This window comes from Rosa chinensis, chromosome 5 (genome assembly GCF_002994745.2).
Source record: "Rosa chinensis cultivar Old Blush chromosome 5, RchiOBHm-V2, whole genome shotgun sequence".
Classification (NCBI taxonomy): Eukaryota; Viridiplantae; Streptophyta; class Magnoliopsida; order Rosales; family Rosaceae; genus Rosa; species Rosa chinensis.
In genome coordinates this window covers 79,471,698-79,498,980 of record NC_037092.1, presented here as the reverse complement: position 1 = coordinate 79,498,980, position 27,283 = coordinate 79,471,698, and the positions used below count along the sequence as shown (strand labels likewise).

The 27,283-nt window shown below is 39.3% G+C and overlaps 5 protein-coding genes and 1 pseudogene across 6 annotated transcripts; 4 read left to right on the top strand and 2 right to left on the bottom strand.

The window, feature by feature from the left end:
- Positions 1-9,294: 9,294 nt before the first annotated feature.
- On the bottom strand, positions 9,295-11,404 carry LOC121049289. The gene is made up of 2 exons (XM_040506002.1): positions 11,377-11,404; positions 9,295-9,989 (listed from the first exon to the last, which is right to left on the bottom strand). Exons 1-2 carry the CDS (start codon positions 11,402-11,404, stop codon positions 9,295-9,297), a joined length of 723 nt encoding a protein of 240 aa, XP_040361936.1.
- A 2,843-nt stretch (positions 11,405-14,247) lies between these two features.
- On the bottom strand, positions 14,248-18,155 carry LOC112166828 (purple acid phosphatase). Its single transcript, XM_024303752.2, has 8 exons — positions 17,949-18,155; positions 17,285-17,482; positions 16,631-16,742; positions 16,194-16,423; positions 15,806-15,944; positions 15,048-15,268; positions 14,610-14,731; positions 14,248-14,490 (listed from the first exon to the last, which is right to left on the bottom strand). Exons 1-8 carry the CDS (start codon positions 18,153-18,155, stop codon positions 14,292-14,294), a joined length of 1,428 nt encoding a protein of 475 aa, XP_024159520.1. The 3' UTR covers positions 14,248-14,291.
- A 1,328-nt stretch (positions 18,156-19,483) lies between these two features.
- Positions 19,484-22,253, top strand: LOC112167407. 2 transcript variants are annotated; one of them, XM_040506863.1, is made up of 3 exons: positions 19,484-19,630; positions 21,232-21,287; positions 21,488-22,253. In XM_040506863.1, the coding sequence occupies exons 2-3, from the start codon at positions 21,235-21,237 to the stop codon at positions 21,921-21,923; spliced, it is 489 nt and encodes a 162-aa protein (XP_040362797.1). In that variant the 5' UTR covers positions 19,484-19,630; positions 21,232-21,234; the 3' UTR covers positions 21,924-22,253. The 2 variants fall into 2 exon arrangements, with proteins under 2 accessions (XP_040362797.1, XP_040362796.1); XM_040506862.1 differs by having other exon boundaries at positions 21,149-21,287.
- LOC121049288 (EIN3-binding F-box protein 1-like) lies at positions 19,691-20,872 on the top strand. Its single transcript, XM_040506001.1, has one exon. The coding sequence runs from the start codon at positions 19,691-19,693 to the stop codon at positions 20,870-20,872; it is 1,182 nt and encodes a 393-aa protein (XP_040361935.1).
- A 909-nt stretch (positions 22,254-23,162) lies between the features above and the next one.
- LOC112166341 (histone H2B) lies at positions 23,163-23,848 on the top strand. Its single transcript, XM_024303165.2, has one exon. It carries the CDS (start codon positions 23,257-23,259, stop codon positions 23,695-23,697), a length of 441 nt encoding a protein of 146 aa, XP_024158933.1. The 5' UTR covers positions 23,163-23,256; the 3' UTR covers positions 23,698-23,848.
- A 2,124-nt stretch (positions 23,849-25,972) lies between these two features.
- Positions 25,973-27,283, top strand: LOC112164178 (annotated as a pseudogene).

The following is a 27,283-nucleotide window of genomic DNA, read 5'->3' as shown; positions in this document are numbered from 1 at the left end:
GCAACATTCGTGACTCCTTGCTTCCTGATTTAGAAGTGCGATGGCATAGCCTCCGCTTTTGTGATTTCAAGTCTGTGCTTGATTATAACTCGGAAGCTTTTCGTATCAAGTCCCTGATGGAGTTTTGTGGCCAAGCCATAACTGATACGATGTTGATCGAGAAGACTCTATCTACCTTCCCCGTCTCTGCACTGATGATTTCAAAGAATTATCGGATTGATGTAAATGCAGGACGTATCACAAAGTTTCATGAGCTCATTGGCGCCATGAACGTAGCTGAAAAGCACGATAATATCTTTGTGAAGAACTATAATGCTAGACCTGTGGGAACTAAGCCTATTTCGGAGTCTAACTATAGTCGCGACCCCAATGGAGGACTCAAGGAGCGAAACCCTAAGGATAGGGACTATTCTGGACATTCTGGTCCATATGTTCACCCTAAAGAGGAAGGAAATCGCCAAGAGAGGCGTGCACGGAACCTTGGAGGTCAACGTGTGAAGAGAGAGAGAGGCGGAGCCTCCGACCATGGTGGTAACGCCACCAAGAGGATAGGTCGTCCAAATCGCGCCCCAATGGCGCCTCGATCAAGGGAGCCTGACCATAATGATGTTTGTTTTCGATGTGGATCAATTGAACATTGGGCCAAAACATGTACTGCACCCCAGAATGTTGCAAACGCATACAAGACGTATCGTGAAGCAAGGGAAGCAAATTACATGGCACAAGAAGATCAAGATGGCGATCTAGATCTAAGATGGCGATCTAGATCTAAGGGTGGAAGACTACAAGGATCAAGACCCAGAAACTGGCGATTTTGATTAAGTCTTTTTATTTTCCAAGAGATGTAGGCGATTGCCATATTACTTTTTATTGGATTAGATTTTCTTTGATCATAGAAACAATGATGTACTCCGTTGGCTTATGAATAAAATTTCGAGTTCTTTTCATTATGACTCCATTTTGATTCTGAGCATATGATTTTGTGACTACCATGGCTAGGCCATCAATATTAATTCAAGGACATGGAATAGCCCAAGTTCCACTTGCCAAATGGCACCTTGATTACAGTTGTCACAGAAACTCTCTACGCTCTTAGGGCAAATCGTACCCTATTAATAGCCAACGAATTCCATGCGAAAATGCATGTGGAGAACGGAAATGAGTTCCTTTGCAATACCTTTAATGATTGCGAACAAAGACGCATCTTAGAGAAGTTTATGTGTCTCTCTAGTGGACTCTATGTCACTATTCGAGCTATTAATCCAATAAAAGTTATGAGAGAAGATCTCTCGGATTTAGACACATATTGGCTTTGTCACGACAGGATCGATCATCCTAGTCATGATATGATGATCTGTCTACAAAGACTTCACACGGACATCTTTACAAAGCCCGTTCCTTAGGGAAATTAGGACTGAGACCGTCCTCTGCAAAGGATATGACAATACTCATTCTGTTCTTACAAATAATCCGTAGGGATTTTGTGGATTGATTCAACCAACTTGCGGACGCTTAAATATCTCATGATATTGGTTGACACGCAAACAAGCTAGTCACGTGTTTTGCCATTGTCCACCTATAAATGCTGCTTACGCTACACTCCTAGCTCATATCATATGACAATGGGCTCACTCCCCAGATCATCCTATTCAGTCATCACATTCCCATGTACACACTCAATTGGTCTCGCGGAAATGACTACGATGGTAGTCCGAACATTGGTAATGCGCACCAATCTTCTTACATCCGCTTGGGGTGATGCAATATCGCATGCAGCTATGCTAATTCGTCTACTACCTACCGCCACTCAATGTCCCTATGCGTTACAGCTAGTGACTGGGTACACGTATTTTGTACTTACGCACATTTGAGTGAGCTATTTATGTGCCCATTGCGCCGCCACAACGCGCTATGATAGGTCCTTACAGACGAATGGGCAACTACGTTAGATTTGAGACTCCAACCATCGTCCGCCACTTAATGCCCTTGCTAGGCGATCTCCTTACCGCTAGATTTGCGGATGTCACTTTGATGAGACAATCTTCCCGTCGTTCAGGGGAGACAAGAACACGAATGTTCAACAGGAACGATAGAAATTGTCGTGGCCTGTCCCCACTATGTCTCATCTCGATCCCTATTAAAGTGATGAGATCACACAAATATGCTGCAAACATGCCTGCAAGGAAGGACGTCCCTACGAGAGGACGTAGCGCCACCCTACACGGAGGTAGGCATGGCGCCAACGCCAAAGAGAGTGGCACTCTGGCGTTACAGGCCATGGCCCCAGCTAGGATGCTTGGGAGGTCCATGAGTTCGAAGGATACTTTGGCACATTCTAATCCTTTGATCATCGACACTCAAAATCCGTCTCATAAGTATCTTCCAGGTTATGGTTATCGTTGGGGGACGCCTCAACGTCAGAACCTATTCCTGAGAATATAGAGCTCTATGAAACTTACACTAGTGTACATGAGACGTGGGATAGAAACTCCATCATAATTGGTGATGTAGTTGCGTATTTTGTTGCGCATGAGTTTGTTAAGTTAGATGATATCGAACCACGCTCCGTTGATGAATGAATGCCAACGTAGAGAGATTTGGCCTAAATGGAAAGATGTGATCCAAGTTAAGATGGATTCTCTAACGAAGAGGAAGGTTTTCGAGCTAGAGATGCCAACACCTCCTAACATAAAACCTGTTGACTAATGGGTCTTCGTTAGAAAGCGTAGTGAGAAAAAGAGATGGTAATCTCGCCTTATGGTGCAAGGCTTCTCACAAAACGCCCTGGAATCGACTACGATGAGACATATTCTCTCGTAATGGATGTCATTGCACTCCACTACCCTGTCAGTTTGGTAGTTTCCGAATAACTGAACATGCAGCTTACAAATGTGGTCACTACGTATCTCTATGGGGATCTAGATACGGAATATACATGAAGGTTCATGGTGAACTTCATTTACCCAAGTCAAGAGGCTCTAGACCACGGAGCGCGTTTACAATAAGATTGAAACGCTCACTAAAGTGACTACTTGATTGGGAAGGGATATGCCCACGCGTTTCTATAACAAGTTTCGGATTCTATCGCGGTTCATGTTGGACATGATCTTCATTAGAAGCCCTTAAAGAGTTAAGGGAAACCGTTGAACACTTGAAATCCGAGTTTGAGATGAAGGATTTTGGGAGAACACAATTATGTCTTGGTTTGGAACTTGAGCATCGTGTTGGTAGATGCTTAGGCATTTTGACAAGGTCAAGCCTTCAAGCACCCCCATGATCGTCCATAGTCTTGATCCTGAAAAGGATCCTCTTCGTCGAAAGGATGATGACGAAGATGTGCTAGAGGCAGAAGTGCCTTACTTAGTATAATAGGCGCATTATTGTACTTATCTCAATGCACAAGCCCGGACATCTCATATGTTGTGAACTTGTTAGTTAGATATAGCTCTGTGCCAACGCAACGCCATTGGATTGGTGTAAAAGATATCTTTCGATACTTGAGATGTATGAATGATATGGGCTTGTTCTATCCCCATAGAGAGATGATGGATTCGGACCCATCACACACCAGAAACGCCGCCAACGCTGGCCTGCGTTCTCTATCCCCATCCCAAAACGACATGTGTTTTGGAAGGTTTTGCTGATGTTGGGTATCTCTCTGACCCACACAATGGTCATTCCCAATCCGGTTAAGTGTTCACCATGGAAAAAGACCGTGACATCTTGGAGGTCTACATAATAGACCCTAGTCGCTATATCTTTGAACAATGCAGAGATCATTGCTCTTCACGAAGTGGTTCGTGAATATATATGGATTGGATCCATCATTACGCATGTTCGAAGCAATTGTGGTTTGAAGTCTACCACAGATGAGCCTACGAGCATTTAGGATAATGCTGCTTGTTTTGAACAAATGAGGCAAGGCTACATCAAAAGCGACAAAACCAAGCTTAATCAACAACAACAGACACTCCTCGAGATCAAAGTGAACTAGGTTCGATCTGAGGACAGTGAGGCAGACTTGTTTACTAAGTCATTGCCCAATTCCACGTTCAAGAAACATGTGGCAAGAATTGGCTTGCAGAAATTATCTGAACTCCCATGATAGTAGTCATCAGGGGGAGGTGCAGACATCAGGGGGAGATGTCTACATGTTCGTCTCGAATTGTGAAGGGTGTGTTGTGCTCTTTTTCCCCTTCGACCGAGGTTATTTTTGTCCCACTGGATTTTTGTTATTCGGCAAGGTTTTTAACGAGGCAACGAGAGAAGCACCGCGTTTGGGCAACACAAGGGGGAGTGTTCAAGGAAAACCTAATTTGTGTTTAGCCCAAACTCTAGGTTACTTGACCTAGTGGTAATAGGATTTAATTAAAAGGATCTAGAATCCTAATCAATGTAGAATTACTTTCCTTGTATGATTGAGATTCTATGCATTGTAATCTTCTCTATATAAAGAGGCCCCTATTATCAATGAGAATACATAGAAAATTTCTCTCAAATTCAGTTTCTCTACAACAATAGGAAAGTTGTTGGAGTTACTCTTAATATGGTCATAAGAAGTATTACTCAAGTTTGCAGGCCAGAGGCCATGAATGGAAAAATACGTTTGAGTTGACAGTGTAGACATGGACTGAGGGTTTTGGAAAGACAGTGAAGATACTCGTAGTAAGACTCTCCAGCATTAATGACCATAGGAATAGAAAAAAAAAGAAAAAAAAAAACAGAAAGGTAGCTGCAGCTGCCATTTTCAACTAAAAGAGCTAAAGCAGGTGGATGTGAACAAAGTTAAAATGCTGCAAGTATATATACTGGCGATGATCTGTAATCTTAAACTTGAGGATTACTTAACTAGAAACAATCACACATATATAAACACATTATCTAAAGACATACTAGAACAATTAGAAGAACATAATACATACCTGAAGCTATGAATGAGTTGAATGCCATGACGAATAGGTTCGGTCTTCTGCAACTGCTCTAGTTTCAAGTTCTCTGTATATGGGGCTGAGATCTAAAGACTTGCGTGTAGAGAGTGCAGGGACCTGAACCTATATATAGAGGGACTGATATCAGGAACTTCCCATAACAGTAATCCTAAATCAAATAGGTCCTCCATATATAAATTATGTATCAATATATTACTTGATTTACAAGCACATTAAGTTTCCCAATACAATATGGATTACAGATACAAAATCCTTATTGTTGCAGGGATAGAATCATCTATGCAATCCCGGTTATTTCATTCAACAGTAATCATATACAATTGTTAAAGTCATAATGTGATTAATGTAAGTCCAACTCTTACATTCTCCCACTTGGACTACATTACTCACTTGTACATAATTTGAACAATGTAATAACCACTGAAGTGTGCACATGAAACTTGGTCAAGTTATGGAATCTGGCAGAGCTAAGGAAAAATAATGCTTTCAAAAGCACACCACTCAAAAACTACAAAACCATAACCATAACCCACATAAGTTCAATTGATACAACCAAAGATAAAACATACATATGCAGTATGTATCTGTCATCATCTGCAGTGCATATGTAAATGGTCCAAACTGAAGGATTTTGACTATCAAAATCAGAGACACAACCAAAACTGGAATGGATTATTACTGAATGTGTCTGCACTTTACAAAACTGAAATGTTGATCGTAGTCAACTCAATCTATCCAACATAAATCAAATAGCTATTTGCCAAAACAAAATACAGAAATATTCTTAATCACCAAATGCTGCAGCAAAAATAAAAACTTCTGAATAATACCATGGATTTATTACTGAATAATGAAGACAAAGTCATTACAAAACTTCAAATTTCAGAAAAGCAAGAACTGAAATTAAACAACACTGAAGATAAAACTTTTAACAAAAATAATGCTCCCACTGATCCTAAGCATCTAAGGTAGGTAGAACTCCCATATCAGCTACATGTTTCTGAAAAGCTGCTATAGATAATGCCTTAGTAAATGGATCAGCTAACTGCAATTGTGTATTGATCTGAGCTATCTCGATTTCCTTATGCTTCACCCTTTCTCTCACACTATAATATTTCAGGTCTATGTGTTTAGAGTTATAAGACCTCTTATGATTCTTAGTGAAGCAAACAACTGCAGAATTATCACTAAAAACCCTCAGTGGATTGGTATTGATGGAATCCAACAACCTAGTCTGAATTAAAAAATTTCTAAGCCATAACCCTTGACAAACACCATCATATATCGCCATAAATTTTGCCTGCATGGTTGAAGTGGCTGTCAATGTTTGCTTAATGCTCCTCCAAGCTATGGCACCCCCAGCCATCATAAAAACATACCCAGAAGTGGATTTGGTTGAATCAGGATACTTGCCTGCAAAGTCTGCATCGGTGTACCCAATAACATCCAAATTTTCAACCTTCTTGTACACCAGCAAATAACTCTTAGTCTTCTGTAAATATCTAAGCACCTTCTTTGCTGCAACCCAATGCTCATGCCCAGGGTTTGACTGAAATCTCGATAATATACCCACTGCATATGCTAAATCAGGCCTAGTGCACACTTGTGCATACATCAAGCTACCAATTAGTCTAGCATAAGGTCTGCCCTTCATATCTTCCCTTTCCAAGTCATTCCTAGGACATTGACATTTGTTCAGTTTATCTCCTTTAGAGATAGGAGCCTCTCCTGGTGCACACTTCTGCATATCAAACCTAATCAAGACTCTGGAAATATAACTTTGCTGAGATAGACCCAATAACCCCTTCTTCCTGTCTCTTTTAATCTCAATCCCCAGCACGAAAGACGCTTCACCAAGATCTTTCATATCAAAGTTTTTAGACAGAAAAGACTTGGTAGATTTCAATAAATTTATATCACTACTAGCAAGTAATATGTCATCCACGTATAATATCAGAAAAATAAAGTGCTTGCCCATTGTTTTCAGATAAACACATTCATCAACAATATTCTCAGTGAATCCAAAAGAAGTAACCACAGCATCAAACTTTTTATATCATTGCCTAGACGCCTGTTTTAGTCCATAGATAGACTTCTTTAGCTTGCAGACCAAGTGTTCACTACCAGGTTTAATAAATCCCTCAGGTTGCTTCATGTATATGGTTTCTTCTAATTCTCCATTTAAGAAGGCTGTTTTAACATCCATTTGGTGCAATTCCATATCGAAATGAGCTACCAAGGCCATGACCATTCTAAAAGAGTCTTTTGTCGAAACTGGAGAGAAGGTTTCAGTATAGTCAATGCCTTCTTGCTGCGTAAAACCCTTAGCTACTAACCTCGCTTTATGCCTCTCTATACTGCCATCAGCATGTCTTTTGGTTTTGTAAATCCACTTACAACCTATAGGTTTTTGATTTGCTATAGGTTCGACTAACTCCCAAACTCCATTGTCTTGCATACTTTTTAATTCAGCCTTCATCGCGTCACTTCATTGCTTAGAAAACTCACTCTCAGTGGCCTGTTTATAACTAACAGGATCATTATCTTCTTCAAAAACAAAGTCTGGTTCCTAAAGGTATACTTCATACTCAGTTGGATCAATGGTGGGTTTTCTAACTCTGTTTGATCTTCTTACTGGTTGAGGTACATCAACGTTTTCGTTTTGAGGCATCACAACATTATCCTGAGGTTGTAGATTTTCTGGTGCTTCTTGGACAGCCTCTGCGGGTTCTAAAATTAGCTGCTGAGGTACAAAGATGGGTGGTGCAGGAGCAAGAGGTAAAACCTGAGCTAGTGTTTCGGTTTCAGGGATTTCTTCAAACTCAAACTGTAAGTCTTTGGGTTCTCTATTATAAAACACTTCATCTAGAAACTTTGCTTTATTTGTTTCAATGATTCTGGTATTATGGTGAGGGGAATAGAACTTGTAGCCCTTGGATTTTTCTGGATACCCTATGAAGAATGCACTAACAGTTTTGGGGTCTAATTCCCAAATGTGAGGGTTATAAACTTTAGCCTCAGCCTTACAACCCCAAACATGAACATGGTGTAAGCTTGGCTTTCTGCCATTCCAAAGCTCAAAAGGTGTCGTAGACACAGCTTTGCTAGGTGCCCTATTGCAGAGATAGTTGGCTGTTTGGAGAGCCTCGCCCCACAGATACCTAGGTAGTCCAGAAGTACACATCATACTTCTGACCATGTTCAATAAAGTCCTATTCTTCCTTTCTGCGACACCATTTTGCTCCGGTGTCCGTGGCGTGGTGTATTGAGCCTTAATACCATGCTTTTCAAGATACAAAGCAAAAGGGCCTTTGCTTTGTCCAGCCTCCGTATATTTCCCGTAAAACTCTCCCCCTTTATCAGACCTGACCACCTTAATTTGTTTCCCCAATTGTTTTTCTACTTCTGCATGAAAGATCTTAAAGGTTTCGACAGCTTGGGATTTTTCTGAAATTAGAAAAATATGACAGAACCTAGAAAAGTCATCAATGAAAGTTATAAAATAGGAGTTTCCACAAATGGTTTGATGTTTAAAAGGTCCACAAATGTCAGTATGGATGAGTTCTAAGAGTCTTAGGCTTCTGGTGGCATTTTTCTTTCTAGAATTAGTCATTTTTCCTTTAATGCATTCTACACAGTCCCCTAAATCGTCAAAGTTTAGCTCAGGCAGAATGTTTTGCTTAACTAGGATCTGTAGTCTTTCTTTTGATATGTGTCCTAATCTCCTATGCCAAAGGGCTGCTGAGTTTTCCTTAGAGTTGTGTCTTTTAACACCAATAATGGAACTACCATCTACACTGTTTTCAATAGATAATATCTCCTTAGGAACTGAACAATGTAACTGTAAATAATCATTTACAATGGCACCAGAAGCAATAGGAAGAAAATTCTTCGAAATTTTTATTCCATTACTGTCAATAAGAAAATTACAACCGTTTTTAACCAAAGGGAGACACTAATCAAATTCCTTCTCATAGAAGGTACAAAATAGACATTGTCTAAGATAAGAAAATTTCCAGATCCTACTTCTAGCCTAACAAACCCAATTGCCTTCACAGCTACCCTTGATCCATTACCAACACACACGTTTTGTTCCTCACTTCTGTGATTTCTCTTCCTTATGTATCCCCGCAGTGAATTAGTTATGTGAATAGGAGACCCTGAATCAATCCACCAGTTGCTAGAACTACTTTGAACTAAATTTATTTCAATAGAAAAACTAGGAATTAAGTCAAGATTACCTTTTTTAGTTAACCAAGCTTTGAAACCAGTACAATCTCTCTTAAGGTGGCCAGATTTTCTGCAGAAGTAACACTTTGTCTGATAAGGTTTCTGAATTTTAGAATCAGGGGCTGGAGGTAGGGCTGAACTTCTTTCCCTTCTGATTATTCCCCTTCTGGTTTTTCCATTTTGGTTTGCCTACCAGATTCACACTTTTCTCATTTTTCTCCTTCTTAATTCTTTCATCGACTTGCACACATATCGAAATCAGCTCGTTTATGTCCCATTTATCCTTTTGAGCTAGGTAAGTGGTGTTGAGATGTTCAAAGCTCGTTGGCAGTGAGTTTAGGGTGTGATGAATAAGCATCTCATCAGAAATAGGGTTCTTCAAGGTTTTCAGCTTAGCGGCATAATCAACAAGTTTCAAGATGTGTTCTCTAATGGTTCCTGATCCTGTGTATTTGGTGTTCAACAATTTGTTCAGTAGGTTTGCAATCTGAGCCTTATCACTCTCCTTGAATCTTTCACCAATTGATTCCAGAAATTCTGTAGCTAACTCCTTTTCTTCAATACTCCCACTAACAGAATCAGACATGGTTCTTTTCATTACATTCTTGCATACTCGATTCAGCCTATGCCACTCATCAAAATATTTCTGTTGTTCACTAGTGCTAGCTATAGTCAGGGCTTCTGGAGGTGTCTTATACATAGGCAAATCTAAGTGGTTGACATTTAGGTAGATTTCTATGTCTGCTTTCCATCTCTTAAAGTTTGAACCAGTAAGAGGTTCAATGTTCATGAAGTTCAAAGGTACAGAACCTATAGGAAGCATTAAATTTTGTAAGGTTTATGCATAAGAATTTTATTAAAGACTTAAAGAAACAAGAAAAAAAATATTTATTTTCTGCTCAATAGCTATATTCTGTGTTAAGTTTTATGCATACAAAACTTAGTAATCAAACAATCACAGAAGATATCAAGAATTTAGAACATAAGGCTGAGCAAAAATAAAACAATATAATGCAACAGAAAACCAGAAATTTGCATTAAGCCCCGAAACAACATATTCTGAATTCATGCCAAACATCACTTGTGAGCAGAAGTTATAGCATAACTGAATCACAAGGCCAAAATAAATGGCACATTGCTATGCAAAAATCAGTCATCACCTATATGGCTGAAGAAAAGATCTTTGTATCTGAATATGTGTCATTCAAATTGCAATGTGCTATTCCTGTGTTTTAGAACTATGTAAAGAAAGTGACCTTCTGTGGAAGCTACAGTCATGGTTCTAGAATACAGAATACAATGTTTGTCTGTTAAAAACTGAATGGCTATCAAGAACACTGAGGAAAAAGTGCTATGGCTCCCTCTCCCTCAATGCTCCGAATAAGTCACAGACAATATTCCTAGTTAATATGGATATGATTCAACTAGTTTTAATTCTTTTAAACAACAAGATTCATAGGGAGAAGGTCTGTAGGTCTGTAGCTTGTTGTTTGATGGTTAAAGCAACAATTTTGCAACGAGATATTTATTCACACATGTAGACAACATCCATCATAATTATAAAACAAGTTTCATAATATACTAAAGGATGAAAGCTATCTCATTGTGCAACTTAGTTACAGAATTATCAACAATCTATTCATTAAGAAGTTTTGAAAATTTACCGGAGCAAAACTTCAATACTGACTGCATAGAAACACAAGGCGGAAGCAATTCTTCTATGCAGCCCTTTTAGCGAGCCTTTCTGACCCCAAAACAAGAAGCAAAATTGCTTCTTACACCCAGAATCGAAGAACCCCAAATTGGGATTACGGTAAACTGAAGACACATACTCTGCGAGGAACAGAAAATATCCATTATGAAACAACGGTCAATTAACGTCCTGATATTCTGAATATATCTAATAGGCCGAGTATGGGCCTTAGGTTGTGTTGGATCAGAAACTGGACACCTTCGGCCTACTTGCTCGATATAATCTGTAGCTCCTTTAATTTTTTTACTAAGATTAAGAAAACGTTTTAATTTTACTAAACTTCTAGCATGCATGATTTATGAAGTGGTTTATACAATTTGTGATCGTGGCTCTGATACCACATGTAATCTTAAACTTGAGGATTACTTAACTAGAAACAATCACACATATATAAACACATTATCTAAAGACATACTAGAACAATTAGAAGAACATAATACATACCTGAAGCTATGAATGAGTTGAATGCCATGACGAACAGGTTCGGTCTTCTGCAACTGCTCTAGTTTCAAGTTCTCTGTATATGGGGCTGAGATCTAAAGACTTGCGTGTAGAGAGTGCAGGGACCTGAGCCTATATATAGAGGGACTGATATCAGGAACTTCCCATAACAGTAATCCTAAATCAAATAGGTCCTCCATATATAAATTATGTATCAATATATTACTTGATTTACAAGCACATTAAGTTTCCCAATACAATATGGATTACAGATACAAAATCCTTATTGTTGCAGGGATAGAATCATCTATGCAATCCCGGTTATTTCATTCAACAGTAATCATATACAATTGTTAAAGTCATAATGTGATTAATGTAAGTCCAACTCTTACATGATCAGTATGCTGGAAGCACATGAAAGAAAGCAAAACGTTGTGATCATAGCATCGCATCCACTCATGCACACTACCTACGCAAATGTATAGCTAGTGAGTAGATGGGAAACAAAAAGATTGTGATAGCATCACAACATTTGGCTTGGGATAGTGGCCAACGATATGGTCGTCGGCAGAAGTCTCATGCAGTTTTTTAGTAGTTAATTGATTCTTTGTTCAGAGAGAGACCATATATAGACGACTACGAAAACTTTAAGAACAGCAGTAATTGATGGAAGCCAATGCTTCAAGTAAGAAATCAAAGAGAAGAAAGGGGTTGGAGAAAAAAGGGCTGTGGTCGCGCTATCAAGTACAAAGACTTGGGATGGTGCATGGTCGCCTCTTATTTTTAGCATCTTGTTGCTCTGGCTTTAGAATACGATCGTTCATGGTCTTTATGTACACTCTTGGCACACAATCTACTTCGTCGCCATTTCCTTCGGACCGATGAGCACCTTGCAACGCCATAACTGGTCCAGGACTCAGCAGCATCAAAGCTACACTCAAGTCCTGCATGCGGATCATTTAATCAATCCAAAAGAGTTTAATCATGAGTTTATAATAACAAATAGTACCTTATGTAAATGCTAAAGGAAAATCCAGTTATTTAAGGCTCGAAGAAAACACACACACACACGTACGTATATGGATACACACTTGTATAGAAGTATAGTGATGCTTCATTACCTGGATAGGGCTCATATGATACATGATTTGGTGCCTAAAGTTCTCCTTCATTATGAAACTAGCTAGTTGGGGGCTGGTCGATCAGGTCTCCCAATCCCGCCTTTCTTCGGTTTTGAGAGCTCCGTTTGTTTGGTTATGCACTTACATGTTATAAATTACTTGCATTGGAACTCTCTGATATAAGGATATATAAAACAAATATTCCTCTAATTAAAACAGGACTATATGGATGATGTTCTTGATGTCTAGCTTTTCTTTTTCCACACGTATCTCCATGGGAAAAGATAAGGCATTCGTCAGTCTCAGTCATGTGGATCTTGATGTTTTTTCATGTGATCGGTTCCATGTTTTCCTCAAATGCTTGAGCGTCTATGTAGTTTATAATAGAAATATATAAAAAGATCAGTAGTGAGAAGTCACTAGCCATCAACAACAAATTGAAAGACAAATGACATTACTCTTGTTTACAAGCGTAGAGCCTCTGCTAGTTTTGAGAACGGTGTGGTCTTCTAGCAAACTTACACACAAAGGTTACCAATTTTGAACAAGCACTTCGGCAAAAGACAAGGCAGCAGCTAAACTGGAAGCTAAACTTGGTAGTGAGACGAGCAAGATAGAAGGCCTTTATGGGCAGGTCTTTCAAGCCACTAACATTTTTGCTCATTTGTTCTAAATCTGTTAGAGCATGGCACCCATGGCTTATGAGTTATTTATAAGCTATATGTATTGGCAATATGACTATTAGTTAGAATTATGACCTTTACTGGAAGTATGTATCAGCTTCATGACTTAAATGTCCCGACCGGCCACCAATTGGCCTGGGGAAAAAAAGAGAAAAAGGCACTTCACTAAACTCTTGTCATGGATCAAGAGTTGTATTGATTTTTGGTTGTAATCGGATCATGATCTTGGTATTACTTGCATTTGATTGTAACCAATGCTGGCAATCGACGAGTTTGCAAATCTATTTGAAAGACTCAAATCTCTTGCTTTTTTCCACAGCAAATATATAACCAAATTGATTAAACATCTCCTACTCACAAGCCACCACATCTAGCTTCTTGCTATTGCTTGTTTCTATCAATTAGATAGCTAGAATCACATGTAAAATATTGACTTGACAAAGCATGGTCAGACAAATGACATTACTCAATAGTGAGAAGTCATTAGCCATCAACAACCAATGTCATCATCCTTGCACTTGCAGCCAACGAGGAGGATTCAAATCTTTACCCAAGTCATTTGGGACTCGTATGTGTCCTTATAACCAATATTAATTACTTCGCTTCTGGTAATGCTGAAGTTTCCAGCCAACTCCTTTTTAACCAATGTAACCATGGCTGTGAGCAAGTCAGGAAATTAACTATGCTTTTCCAGTAATATAGAATATGGTAATTTTTAATTCCTTCAAGGTTTATATGAATATAATCTAGATTGTATGCAGGGATCTGCAGCAAGCAGGAGATCACCAAAGTGCATAAGGTGACAATGAGTACATATACACCATGGTTTGACAAAGTAAATTGTCCTCAAACTGCTAATTTTTTACTTCTGCTGCATATGTGGATGAGCCTTTTCTCATATGGAATTTTCTTTAGTTCATATGGGATTTTCTTTTTCATTCTCCCATTTCTAGGTTTAGGTCTGTAGACATGCCATGCATCTCGGTCAATGTGGATGAAAAGACATACTTTTTAACACATTCATGAATTGAAATACATATACAAAAAAAAAAAAAAAATTATACTTTTATTCTAGATCAACTAACATGATGTTTTTTTTGTATCCTACCATGCATCATGATTGGGCACTTGTAGAATCATCAACAGGATAGTAGTATCTGTTGAAAAACCACATAGAGTCAGCTTGCACTGCATATCCATCTTGGTTACGGTGCCAACTGTAGTAAGCATGAGTTCTGTTCTTGATGTCAAAAGTGGCATGACCAAAACTGGCCTCTCTATAAGCCGAGTACGCTGGCTGTGGTTCTGTCATACTGCACCACAAAACAAAACAAAACAAAATAGATTCATTGCTTAATAAACTGAATCAGAAAAAAAAAAAAAAAAAAAAAAAAAAAAAACCAAATGTATCATGCATACTACTCTTGCGTACTTGGTAGCTAAGCCTTCAAGATTTCCTCCATCACCAATGGTGATGTACACAGGTGCAGATTGATCTTTCACGGGAACACAAATACCATTTACAATGTTATATGCAATGTTGGAAATACGCTCCTGTGGTATATCCAAATCAACTTATCAGACAAGATATCGTGATTCTCGAGCATTAATGGAGAATGGTAAACGGAAAAGCATATGCAGTTTTGTTTATAAACTATAAAGCATTTCAGAAAAGTACTTTTCCTCGAAAGGGTTTCCTGTAATTTATCAAAAACTAAAATTAATGCTTGACAAATAGGAAGAGTTGGATTTCAAATCTTGCAGAATACCAACTAACTTTTGGAGATACAGGTCCAGTTCTATGCAGATAGCATGCACCATGCAAAACAACTGTGAAACTAGAATATTAAAATAAATCAGGAGTACTTACAGATCGTTCATAGGCATGGACATGACCAGCAAATACCACGTCAACTTTGTACTTCACAAACCATGGCTCATACATCACTCTCATGGTCTCTCCCTCCATGTAGTGGTAATCGTTGCTATTGTACCATGGGGAATGCATTAAAACAATCAGCCATGGGGTCTCAGTCCTGTTAACTTTTGGTAGCTCCTCCTCCAGCCATTGGTACTGAGGAGTGTATTTACCTAAGGATACAGGGAAATGATGTTTCAAATGTAATTTTTGAAGCAATCAATTTAATAGGCATACTGTATAGTGGATCTTGCTGCCAAGTTACAAGTCGATTGGAAATTTTTATGGACACAATAAAGTTCTACGCTGTTAACTGTAGCAATCAGTACAAATGTTTAGGGAAAAAAAAACTTCTAACATGTCATCAAAAGAGATGAATGAACAGGATGCCCATTAACCAAATAAATAAATCACGAAACAGTGAGGTCCAGAACACTGTCAAATGCCATGACAACAGCGGTCTAACAATTTTAGCTTGATGAGGAATCCAAGAGAAAGAGTGTAACAGGGAGTGAAACAGGAGCTGAATTTGAAAGTTGTATCCAGTTATGTGTTTGCTAGTTTATTTGCCTTGATAATTCAGATAAGGATTTCCAAATTTCATATTCACAATTAGACATTCAGAAGAGCATTTGATGCATATGTGGACAAGCCTTTGTGTCAGTCAAGTTAAAACAGCAAGCTTAGAATCTGCTGCTACATTTCCTTACCATATGCAGAATATGAAGATAAGACTATAATGTATGACGAAGCTCTCTTGATCGAGTACCAAAAAGGGGCAGTACTCTCTGATGCCTTATATGGGACATGATACCGGTGAGTGTAAGGCTTAAATGGTTTGGTTTCACCCTGCAAAAATATTATCAATAATCTCTTAGAAGAAATGAGTTTTCAGGGATTAGAAAGTAATTAAATAAATTCACATAATGAGCACTTTCTGGGTTAAACATTAGAACATTGGAGACTGGAGCTGTGAATAAAGCTACAAAACTGGAACACGATTCAGGATGATGCTTATTATCTATAATAGGTTATCATTAGCCAAAAAAAAAAGCTATATTAGGTTATCAGAAACCTTATGTCTTATCAGATGCTTACAATTTTTGGGGCAAAATCAAGTTCATGATTCCCTGCAGTCCATATCCAAGGTTGATAAGCAACACTTCGCTCCACGAATCTTCCCCATGAATCCCATAAGACATTATCATGATTGGGATACATATCCGCATAAGAGAGGTCACCAAGATACAATACTGTTTGTCCTTTCTGTGGGTTTAATTCATAATGAGTGAGTGTCTTATTCGAATCAAAGGTCTGGCCCAGATCGCCTGCAATTGATACCCAGAGATATTTAGAGTTGTAAAAGTCTTCATTGCACATGCACACACAATTGACACTTATCCAGTATGTAGTTCTCAAATTGTCCTTACTTGTACTTGATGAAATGGAATAGTCTCATTGCAATAACCTTTTGACTACAGAGCTACTTAGCTACGTCAATTTACCATCTATCCTGTTTCATACAAAATAGTTACCTATAAGACCAAATGTGTAAGGCACATCTGGCCCAACTGCTGGAGGAGTTACAAACCAGAACTGCCGCTTTGTATGTCCAATTCCAACCTCATAGTAATATTTGGTATTATACTGCAAAAGAACACAGATAATTATTCGATCATGATGTAATTTGCACACTTAGCCTGCATTTTACCATTTGATCAGCAAATCCCAAAACCTGGTTTCGTTCATCTCATACAGATTCTAGTATTCTGTACTCTACAACCCATGCATTTGAAACAAAAGAGCAAGTCAAAACTGTTGAGAATATATACATCCCACATGGGAAAACTGGGACCTTGCCTATGTGTTTATAAGGGTTTGGGCCACTCCATCCATTGCCAATTGGTTTTGGATGTGAACCCCAGATTACTTTATCATGGTATCAGAGCCAGGTTACCCACGTGTGTGCATGCCTAACGGCCACACGGGCTCCACGTCACCCAAAAATTGTCCACGTGTATGGCTTGAAAATTCGCCACACGTGCAGGGGCGTGTTGAGAATATATACATCCCACATGGGAAAAATGGGACCCTTTATAAGGGTTTGGGCCACTCCATCCATTGCCAATTGGTTTTGGATGTGAACTCTAGATTACTTTATCAAAAACACGAAAGCATATCAAATTTACCTTTAAATTTCTGATTGATGCATGGTGAATGTAAGGAGAGCTGTAATTGTAGAACTTATAGGTGTAAAATTTTCCCACAGCTGTCTTTTTCGTGGTATTTGCGCTCCAATAAAGCACTTTGCTGGAACCTGGTTCATCCACAGTCACCCATGACACAATCACAGCCCTTCCCACATGGTCTCCTTGTGTAATATGAACCTATTAAATACGTGCATATCATACATCAGAGCAAAATTAACCACTAAAAAGGTCATAGTTTTGAAAAAGAAAAAAAAATTATATAACAGTAATATAAGGAAAGTAATTCACACTTATTATTTTACAATTCACACTCTATATATATATATATATTTTTTTTTTTGGGTACATGGTGTGGAGTTGTAGAGGCTACGAAGAATAGGAGGTATAGATAGAAAAATAATAGGCAAAATGGGAAGTTTGGTGATAAAAAATAATGTAAGAGGTTCAAATATCTTTACAGGATAAGATAATGGGTTACAATGGTTAAAATTTAAAAAGAAAAAAGAAAAAAGAAAAAGAAAATACATATATATATATATATAAATTTATGAAACAAAATTGATACCATAACAAGAAAAATCTACCATTGATCGACTAAAAGCAAGCATCATAATTTTTAGGCATTGTAAGAGAGAGATTGTACTTGTTGTGGAGCATTATAGCCATGAGGGGCTTTGAAGACATCGCTCTCTAGAGGCATATCCACAGTTTTCTCCACTTTCCTCACAAAAGTGCTGGTCTTTCCTCCATTACAAACCACCCCCAAATTTAAAACAAAACCCAACACCAAAAAAGCAGCTAGTGAAGAGACTGAACTCACTGAAGCAGAAGTAAAACCCATTACACCCATTTTTAGTGAGATTGTGGAGAGCACTCAGGACTCAATTGGGGATCAGAGAGGACTTGCCTTATATACTATTCGAAAAAATAATGTAATGGAAGCAGTAAATTATTTTATCTAGAAATGCGGGGAATATTCATGGTTTCTATAGGCATATAAAGATTAACATGTCGAAATAATAATGCAACGGAAGTAGTAAATTAGTTTACCTGAAAATGCGGGGAATATTCATACCTCCTATTGGCATATACATATTAACTTGTCAATGATTTGACTGATATAGTTATGAAAAACTTCGAAAATTAATATGCGATAAATTAAAAATTACGCTTAAATATATGTCAACGATTTGCATATATTTTCATTTCCTACTTGTGTACGTAGTTGTGTAAAATTTCTATCAAGCAGCCCAAGATTTTTCTTTTTCTTTGTTCTTTGAGGTTGGCGGTGTCTATTTCACTATATACCAATTACCAAGTTTGATTGCAGATAAAAAAAAAAACAAAAACAAAAAAACCATAAAAGCTAGAGTAGGTTACCATTCACAAAAACAAGTTCCTAAACGATAATTAGAGGCGGATTATTCCCGATTGGCCAACCCAAAACTCCCTCTTTGATCTCCTTGATTCAGATCACCTGACCATGTAGCCTGCAACCACCTGCATTGTTGGGGGCCCTTGGTTCAGCCACCCCTTTGGTCCATGCCTCGATGCCTCGTTAGGAGCCACCAAACTCCTCTAGAAACTCCTCGCCCAGTTCATTCACCGTACTCCGATGAGGCTAGAGACCTAGGTCGGCCCGGGAGCTGCCGGATCGAGAACCATAAAGAAGGCAACGAAACCCTAGGTTGCCTTCATGTCTTTTGGGCACACACATTTATATTTATATTTACAATTATTATTTTAAGATCCTTATTATAGCCTCATCATTGGTAATACATTTAATAAATTTCTACGTTTAGGATCATGGCAATGTGCCAATGTGAACATCATTACTGAATCCCAATGTGCTATTATTCAGGACGTTTTCTACGAGGATATGTGTCATTGTTCTTATGTAGCTCGGGGTTCAGGTTTTATGTCCCCCCGATGCAAAATTTTACTACTATTAATATAATAAATGGAATCGGGCATGAGGCTGAGCCTCCCAACTAGACTGGGTTCCAAACCCCTATTCAAAAAAAAAAGAAAAAAAAGAAACAGAGCATTTGACTGTCACTCAAAAATTTGGAAAAGTTTTTCGACAACATGTTTCCAAGGCAAAATTCCAAAAACAGAGATATAAACCCAAAATCACATTTACAGACCAAATACAACTTCAGTTGGATATATGTAAACCCAAAAGTATCTCTACATTTGGAGAAACAACAAAAGACATGAAACGATGATCAGTTCATCAGACAACTCATTCCAATCTTTCAAAAGCTAAATCTCAAAACCCTACGCCTTGGTGAGCTCGGAGCTTCCGGCGTCTAATATCCTCAGGTGAGTTCCTTCCTTGTTTCATATCATTTTCAGTACCAATCTACATTAGAATCAGGGAACATGTCATTTCTGGACGACGATGTAGTTGGCCTAATTGCTAACAAGGTTTGTGAGAAAGATGATAGAAAGTCCTTCTCCGAGGTCTGCAAGCAATGGTGTAGAGTAGAAGGTCTAAGCCGATCATCACTTGAGGTTTTCCATAACTGGCCCGGTTTGCCCCTTGGTGCACTAACGAGATTCCCAAATGTAGTCGTTTTGGAAGTAAAGTACGTTAGGACTGAGGCCGACCTTGAATTCATAGCCCAAACTTGTCCTAGACTCGAGAGCATTACGGTCCACTCCGATATCCGTATAGAGAGTGATGATATTGTTTTGGGGCCAAAAAGTCTAGTTGCTTTGGGGAATGGGTGTCCACAATTGTCCAGAGTTAAGCTTGTGGGGAGGGAAGCAGTAGGGGATTCGGGAGTTGTGGCGCTTGTTCATTCAGCACGAAACTTGAAGGCTCTGGTTTTGGCATGTGATTTGTGGATCTCAGATCAAGCCTTGAGAGCCATTGGGTCCGCATCTTCCATTAGCACGTTGAAGTTGCCAGGGTCTCGCATTAAGGATGTGGAATTGGGTGTTTTAGCAAATGGGACATCTTCCATCAGCACTTTGGAACTGGTAAGGTGTCGCAAGATTACGGATGTGGGATTGGGTTTTTTGGCAAATGGGTCTATCTCAAAAACCCTCAAGAAATTGGTCCTTGATGGCTGCAACAAAATCACTGATTCTGGAGTCCAGCTTTTGCGGAAAATGTGTAGCTTGGAGCGCCTAGATTTGTCTAACTGCGGGAGTAGAATCACTAATGCTGGAGGTGTGGCAATCTCTGCAATTCAAACCCTCAGGGAATTGCTATTGGTTAATCTTCAGACCGTGTCAAACAGTACCATAGTTGCTCTTGCATGGAACTGCCCCAACTTGGAAATACTTGATTTACGGGGCTGTCAAGCTGTAACAGGAGCTGGCATTCGTGCATTTTCAGGTCATAAGTGTTTGAAACGCCTTGTATTGCTTAACTTACCCTTTCACAATTTTAATGAAGCTGATTTGGAAAGCATAGCCCTTGGATGCCCGTCGTTGGAGTCAGAATCTGTTCTGGTGGACAATGTGATTAAAGTGGTGCATGACAACACTCGAAGAGTCGTCAAGTTCATTAGTATATTCACGCCGTCCTTCAGATTGAATATTGAGCAGATGTAGATGATATTTTATCAAAATTGTTGGAAAGTTCATATTTGTAGATTTTCAGTAACTTGCCCAGCGATTATATGCATCCATGGACATTCTCTTCTCCTCAAGGTTTTGGTGGAGCTGATGTATCCTGCTTTTATTATTGTTCCCCTTTTGCTTCGATACTTATTTCTTTTGTTTCTTGGCTTGAACTTGTTATGGACACTCAATTATTATTCTTGGTTAGTTTTATGGTGCAAGTCTCATTTGTCTGCTTAACTAACCATGTTCATCCCACATTTGCAGCTGAGTATTTGCTGCTGCTGTTGTCTGCTTTTGATGGATATTGCAGCTTGGATTTTAATTCTCTTGCTGCTACTGTTTGTTAGGACATGTACATTTTCAATAATTTGTCAACAGAGAGCTCATGTTTCCAGAACCATAGGTAATCAATAAATTTCAAAGGTCGAAGAGAGGTCAAGCTATACATTAGTAGTATTTTAGAAGTAAATCGGTCATTATTAGGTTTATTGTTTGGATTTTGTATATTGGTAGTGGTAGGACTATGTTCCCACAGTTTGGTTAGAAACTGGTGATCGTTCTATAGCCCTAAATCTACTTGTGCTATATATGGATATGCCACAGCCTGGAGCACCTGGATTTGTCTAACTGTGGGAGTAGAATCACTAATCTTGGAGGTGTGGCAATCTCTGCAATTCAAACCCTCACGGAATTGCAATTGGTTGATCTTCAGACCATGTCAAATAGTACCATGGTTGCTCTTGCAGAGAACTGCCTTAACTTGGAAATACTTGATTTTTGGGACTGTAAAGCTGTAACAGGAGCTGGCATTTGTGCATTTTCAGGTCATAAGTGTTTGAAACGCCTTGTATTGCTTAACTTACCCTATCACAATTTCGATGAAACTGATTTGGACAGCATAGCCCTTGGACTCCCGTCATTGGAGTCGGAATCAGTTCTGGTGAACGATAGGATTGAATTGGTGCACTACAGAACTAGAAGAGTCGTCAAGTTCATTGATATCTTCATGCAGTCCTTCAGATTGAATGAGCAGATGTAGATGATCTTTTATCAACATTGTTGGAAAATTCATATTTATAGATTGTCAGTAACTTGCCTAAAGATTTTATGCATCCATGGACGTTCTCTTCTCCTCTGGGTTTTGGTGGAGCTGATGTATTCTGCTTCTATTATTGACTTATAGTTCCCTTTTTGCTTCGATACTTATTTCTTTTGTTGCTTGGCTTGAACTTGTTATGGACACTCAATTATTATTCTCGGTTAGTTTGTATGGTGCAAGTCTCACTTGTCTGCTTAAATAACCATGTTCATCCCAGATTTGCAGCTTCTGTTGTCTGCTTTTGATGGATATTGCAGCTTGGATTTTGCTTCTCTTGCTGCTACTGTTTGTTAGGGACATGTACATTTTCAATAATTTGTCAACAGATAGCTCATGTTTCCAAAACCTTTAGGTAATCGATACACTTCGAAGGTCGAAGAGAGTTCAAGATAAACAGTGGTAGTATTTTAGAAGTAAATCTGTCATTTTTAGGTTTACTGTTTGGATTTTGCATGTTGGTAGTGGTAAGACTGTTCCCACAGTTTGGTTAGAAAAATGGTGGTCGTGATATAGCCCTACATGTGCTATATACGGATATGCCATCGGTAACGCCGCTGTAATTTACATTATCTCAAAGATAGAGCAAAAATTTTTAGCGGCAAAACAAAATGAATGAATAATAACTCAAAAAATAAAGTTAGGATTTACTTGAGCGATGAGAATGAGAAGAATTTACCACATTACCAAGAAGGCAAGAATAGAATATCAAAGTACTATGATGAATTTCTTCAACCACAGACTTATCACGATATAAACATAATTCTAAAAGTAGATTCGAAGAAAACGGGTGTAAGTTTTTAACCTGTACAGTCCTCCTCCACAACTCCTTTATCTCTAGACAGTGAAATAATATGATTTCTATACCTTTAATTTTCTCATTTCATAGGTTGTTTTGTGATTTGCTACTATTTAATTCCAAAATTATCTTAATTTTTTCTTTCAATTAACACTAACAGAGCATTTGAGTGAACACAAAATTTTTTGACCACAACCCAGATGATGTCATCGATCCGCACCGCAACAGCAGCCAATCCGTCCAAACATCTAATCTCGACCGTCAACTCAAAAACTTTCCTAACCCCAACCCAACGGCCCTCCCACACCCACTTCACCGATCCGCGTCAAATCCCAGTAGCCAATAGAACGCGACCTCCCCAAGTATATATAAAACCTCGTCCTCCTGAGTATTCAGTACTCAAAAGAAAGACCCAAAATCCCCGAAACCCTAGAATTTCAATCTCTCCCTCTCTCTCTCTCTCTCATCTCAATTCCAATGGCGCCCAAAGCCGAGAAGAAGCCCGCGGAGAAGAAGCCGGCCGAGAAGACCACGGTGGCCGAGAAAGCCCCGGCGGAGAAGAAGCCCAAGGCCGGAAAGAAGCTCCCGAAGGAAGCCGGAGCGGCCGCTGGAGACAAGAAGAAGAAGAGGGCCAAGAAGAGCGTCGAGACCTACAAGATCTACATCTTCAAGGTCCTGAAGCAGGTCCACCCTGACATCGGAATCTCCAGCAAGGCCATGGGCATCATGAACAGCTTCATCAACGACATCTTCGAGAAGCTCGCTCAGGAGTCGTCGAGGCTTGCCAGGTACAACAAGAAGCCGACGATTACTTCCCGGGAGATCCAGACGGCGGTGAGGCTTGTGCTTCCCGGTGAATTGGCTAAGCACGCTGTTTCTGAGGGGACTAAGGCGGTGACCAAGTTCACAAGCTCTTGAAGGATCTGGAGGCGGTTCGATTTGGCTGGCTGGCTCTGTGTGCTTTTTAGGGTTAGGGTTTCTGATTAGTAATTATGTATTTTCGTTTTATCTCTATGTAAGTTTGTAGGAAATGAAATGAATGAAATGTGGTGGTTCGTAAATTGACTCTCGTGTCCTATTTCTATGGTTTCTGATTTGTGCTTATATTTTGTTTAAAACAATGCCTTAGTTTCTGAAATTGATATGGTTGATGATTCATATATGAATCCTTTATATTTGGGCCTTTCATTTGATTTTGAATTTAATTGACCTTTGTGAGTTGGATTTTACTCTGGATAAATTCTGTTTTTTTTTTCTTCTTCAAATTATTTGAAATCTAAGTGACAGTATGGTTCTTATGTGATGTTTTAGCTAGAAATGTTGTTATGCTAAACATTTGAACTCATGTTCATGTGGGAAGAAATGACCTTGCTCGTTACATCTGATGAACAACACCTAAAGTATTTTGTGCCAAATTCTGATGGTAGTATTGGGCTGGATTTGTTTCACTTCTGGTATGACCGATTGAGTGTTCGGGTGCCAACCACACTAGCTTTTGTGATACAAGGTAGTGTGGCTTATCATCACTGGTCTCAGATTCAAATTAATTCCATTTGTTAGGTTCTACTCTTTATTTGCTCTATGAGTCTGCAGTTCTTGGTTTTTGGACTGTTTTTTATGTTGATGTTTAGTAGATTATTGATCCCCCTTTTCTCTACAGAGATGCATATTTGGTAAATTGCGTTTGATTGTTTGCTTGAAGATTGTACGTGCTTAGTTAGAGGAGAATATTAAGATTGACTCTGTTAGATGGTTTGGTTGGAATTTGGGGTAACCTTTATTGGCTTTGTATGGTTTCAGTTTCAGCCATTGAAATGAGTTGTGTGCTTTGAGTTTTTCATACGGCTATTAGGGTTGGTGTTGATTCCTTTATGATATCTTGGCAATGCTTTGAGCTTCCTGTGCTGACTAGGCACCTAATAGTTACCACAGCTAGATTTGATCTATAGCATTATAATGTTATCTTCTGTCAATTTGGGTTCATACATCTTTTCTGGCGGTCGTTCTCTAGTTGGAGTACTAACAAATATTTTCATTTTTTGTCCGTGGGAAGTTAATCTTTTGAGTTGGTATGGATTTGTAAGCTGTTACTGGGAGGATTATGTTTTCCTCCTATGACAGAAATTTGGTGTTTGCAGTCTATACAAGTAAACTTGATGTCCATGGCAATTTTACTTGTTGCAGTTAGCAAGCAGGATTCAATCATGCATATTGGAAGTGGGTTCTGTGCAATTTAAATCAGTGAAAATCTCATTGATTTCATTCCTTGCTCTAATATATTGTCCGTAATCTGTTTCTAACATTTTGGTTCGGACAGCACAACTTTACATGAAAGGGTTGTATTCTGGCTACACATATGAATCTGCATATATGTCTCTTTCTCCAGTTAGAACTAAAGTGTTTGCAGTTCTGTCCTTCTGAATGCATCTCATGTATAAGTATGACCAATCAATTTCAGTGAATAATTTTTGGTGCACAAACTAGTAGACCCTAGAAAGTTTGGCTGTGTGGTTTATGTGATCGACTATTGGTATGTTGTTGTGGTGATCCATGAGCCAACAAGGCCAACACCACAGTCGCAGTTTGAGCATTCTTCTATTCCCGCAACTGTAAAAGAACCTTCTCCATTTTCCATCAAACTTCCTGACAGAGAGATGCATGACCTGGTACTCTGAGAATTGCTTTTAACTCGTCGCAATGACCGGCTACCTAATATGTACACAATCAGGCCCACGAGATTGTGCATACTTGATTGTCCTGATACACTAGCAATTAATAGTTGGTGTACATGTTAGTCTTGAAGAAATTTCTTAATGCAAATTGTGTTAAATGTGTTCGCCCACCGTCACTAATTTATTGTTGGCAGATGCAGCAAATCTCAGATGGGAAGAAACATTGTCAAAATGCCAGAACACAAGGCTCTTGTAAACTGCTTCGACAATTTGATATTTCATTAGGCCCTACAGTATATACAAATAACTAAGGCCATTAATCAAGCATAGTGGGAATGGCCGGGTTGGCAAGTCTATCCATGCATGAATAAAGCGACCTACCCTTCAAACTCCAGAGCTCTCATTGACACACTCACCGGCCGCCACCTAGCTACCATCTCTTTCTCATTGGACTCATGGTGGCGACATGGGAAGAAAGCGTGAAAAGCTCCATCAACACCATCTATCTCCTCTTCACTGCCTATCTTGTCTTCCTCATGCAGCTTGGCTTTGCCATGCTCTGCGCTGGCTTTGTTCGATCCAAGAATGCCACAAACATAATGCTCTCCAATGTAGTGGATGCCATTGTAGGTAGCCTCTCTTTCTATATCTTTGGATTCGCTTTTGCATTTGGAGAAGGCTCCAATTCCAACGCTTTCATTGGTACCAATTTCTTTGCTCTCAAAGACATTCCCAGTAGCTCATCTTATGACTACAGCTTCTTCCTTTTCAAATGGGCATTTGCTATAGCCTATAGCTGTTGCTGGCATAACAAGTGGTTCCATAGCTGAGAGAACCCAATTCAGTGCATACCTCATTTTCTCTTGTTTTCTGTCTGGGTTTGTGTACCCTGTGGTGGTTCACTGGGTTTGGTCATCGAGTGGTTGGCTCAATCCTAGTTCGGCTAGTTTCTTTCTGTTTGGTTCTGGTCCTATTGACCCTGCCGGGAGTGGTGCGGTTCATTTGGTCGCTGGGATTGCGGGGCTTTCGGGCTCTTTCATTGAAGGCCCAAGAGTGAGCCGGTTTAATGCGTTTTGGAAGCCCATACCAATCCGAGGCCATAACACTACCCTCGTGGTGCTCGGGACATTCCTTTTGTGGTTCGGATGGTTTGGGTTTAATCCGGGCTCGTTTAATAAGATTCTCGTGGCCTATCCAGACACCACTGATGAAGGGAATTGCACTGTAGTGGGCCGATCGGCAGTTGTGACTACGTTAGCCAGGTCAACTTCTAGAATCATAACCCTCTTCGACTGGCGGTTACTAGTGGGCCATTGGAATGCACTAGATGTTTGAAATGGAGTGCTTGGTGGGTTTGTTGCCACAATCCCCGGATGTGCTGTGGTTGGGCCGTGGGCTGCAGTTGTTTGTGGATTCTTCACTGCTTGGGTCTTAATTAGGCTGAATATCTTGGCCCTCAAGCTTCAATTCGACGAACCGTTGGAGGCAACCCAATTACACAGTGGGTGTGGTGCTTGGGGTTTAGTATTTACAGGCTTGTTTGCAAAGGAGGAGTTTGTGGTGCAAGCCTATGCTTCGGGTGTGGTTGGTACACAACTCGACCTTATGGTCTATTAATGGGTGGGGGTTGGGGTCTGCTCAGTGCCTAAGTGGTTGAGGCTTTGGTGATTGTATCATTTGTATGCTCGGTTAGCTTCACAATGGGTCTTATATTCTACACCCTTCACATGCTTAACGTTCTGAGGATCTCAGTTGGTGACCCAGCACCATCGCTTATCACTCTGGTTCTTCTAACACAAAAGTCCCAAGATATGTCAATTTGATTCATATTA

Coding starts and splice junctions, on each gene's coding strand:
- LOC121049289 (XM_040506002.1), bottom strand. CDS start 11,404: ATGGCATTCAACTCATTCATAGCTTCAG. Junction 9,990..11,376: donor CAACTCATTCATAGCTTCAG/GTATGTATTATG, acceptor TGCTTCCTATAG/GTTCTGTACCTTTGAACTTC.
- LOC112166828 (XM_024303752.2), bottom strand. CDS start 18,155: ATGGGTGTAATGGGTTTTACTTCTGCTTCAGTGAGTTCAGTCTCTTCA. Junction 16,743..17,284: donor CATCAATCAGAAATTTAAAG/GTAAATTTGATA, acceptor GTTCTTTTGCAG/TATAATACCAAATATTACTA. Junction 14,491..14,609: donor CTTGAAGGCTTAGCTACCAA/GTACGCAAGAGT, acceptor TTTGTGGTGCAG/TATGACAGAACCACAGCCAG.
- LOC121049288 (XM_040506001.1), top strand. CDS start 19,691: ATGTCATTTCTGGACGACGATGTAGTTGGCCTAATTGCTAACAAGGTT.
- LOC112167407 (XM_040506863.1), top strand. CDS start 21,235: ATGTACATTTTCAATAATTTGTCAACAGAGAGCTCATGTTTCCAGAAC. Junction 21,288..21,487: donor TCATGTTTCCAGAACCATAG/GTAATCAATAAA, acceptor GATATGCCACAG/CCTGGAGCACCTGGATTTGT.
- LOC112166341 (XM_024303165.2), top strand. CDS start 23,257: ATGGCGCCCAAAGCCGAGAAGAAGCCCGCGGAGAAGAAGCCGGCCGAG.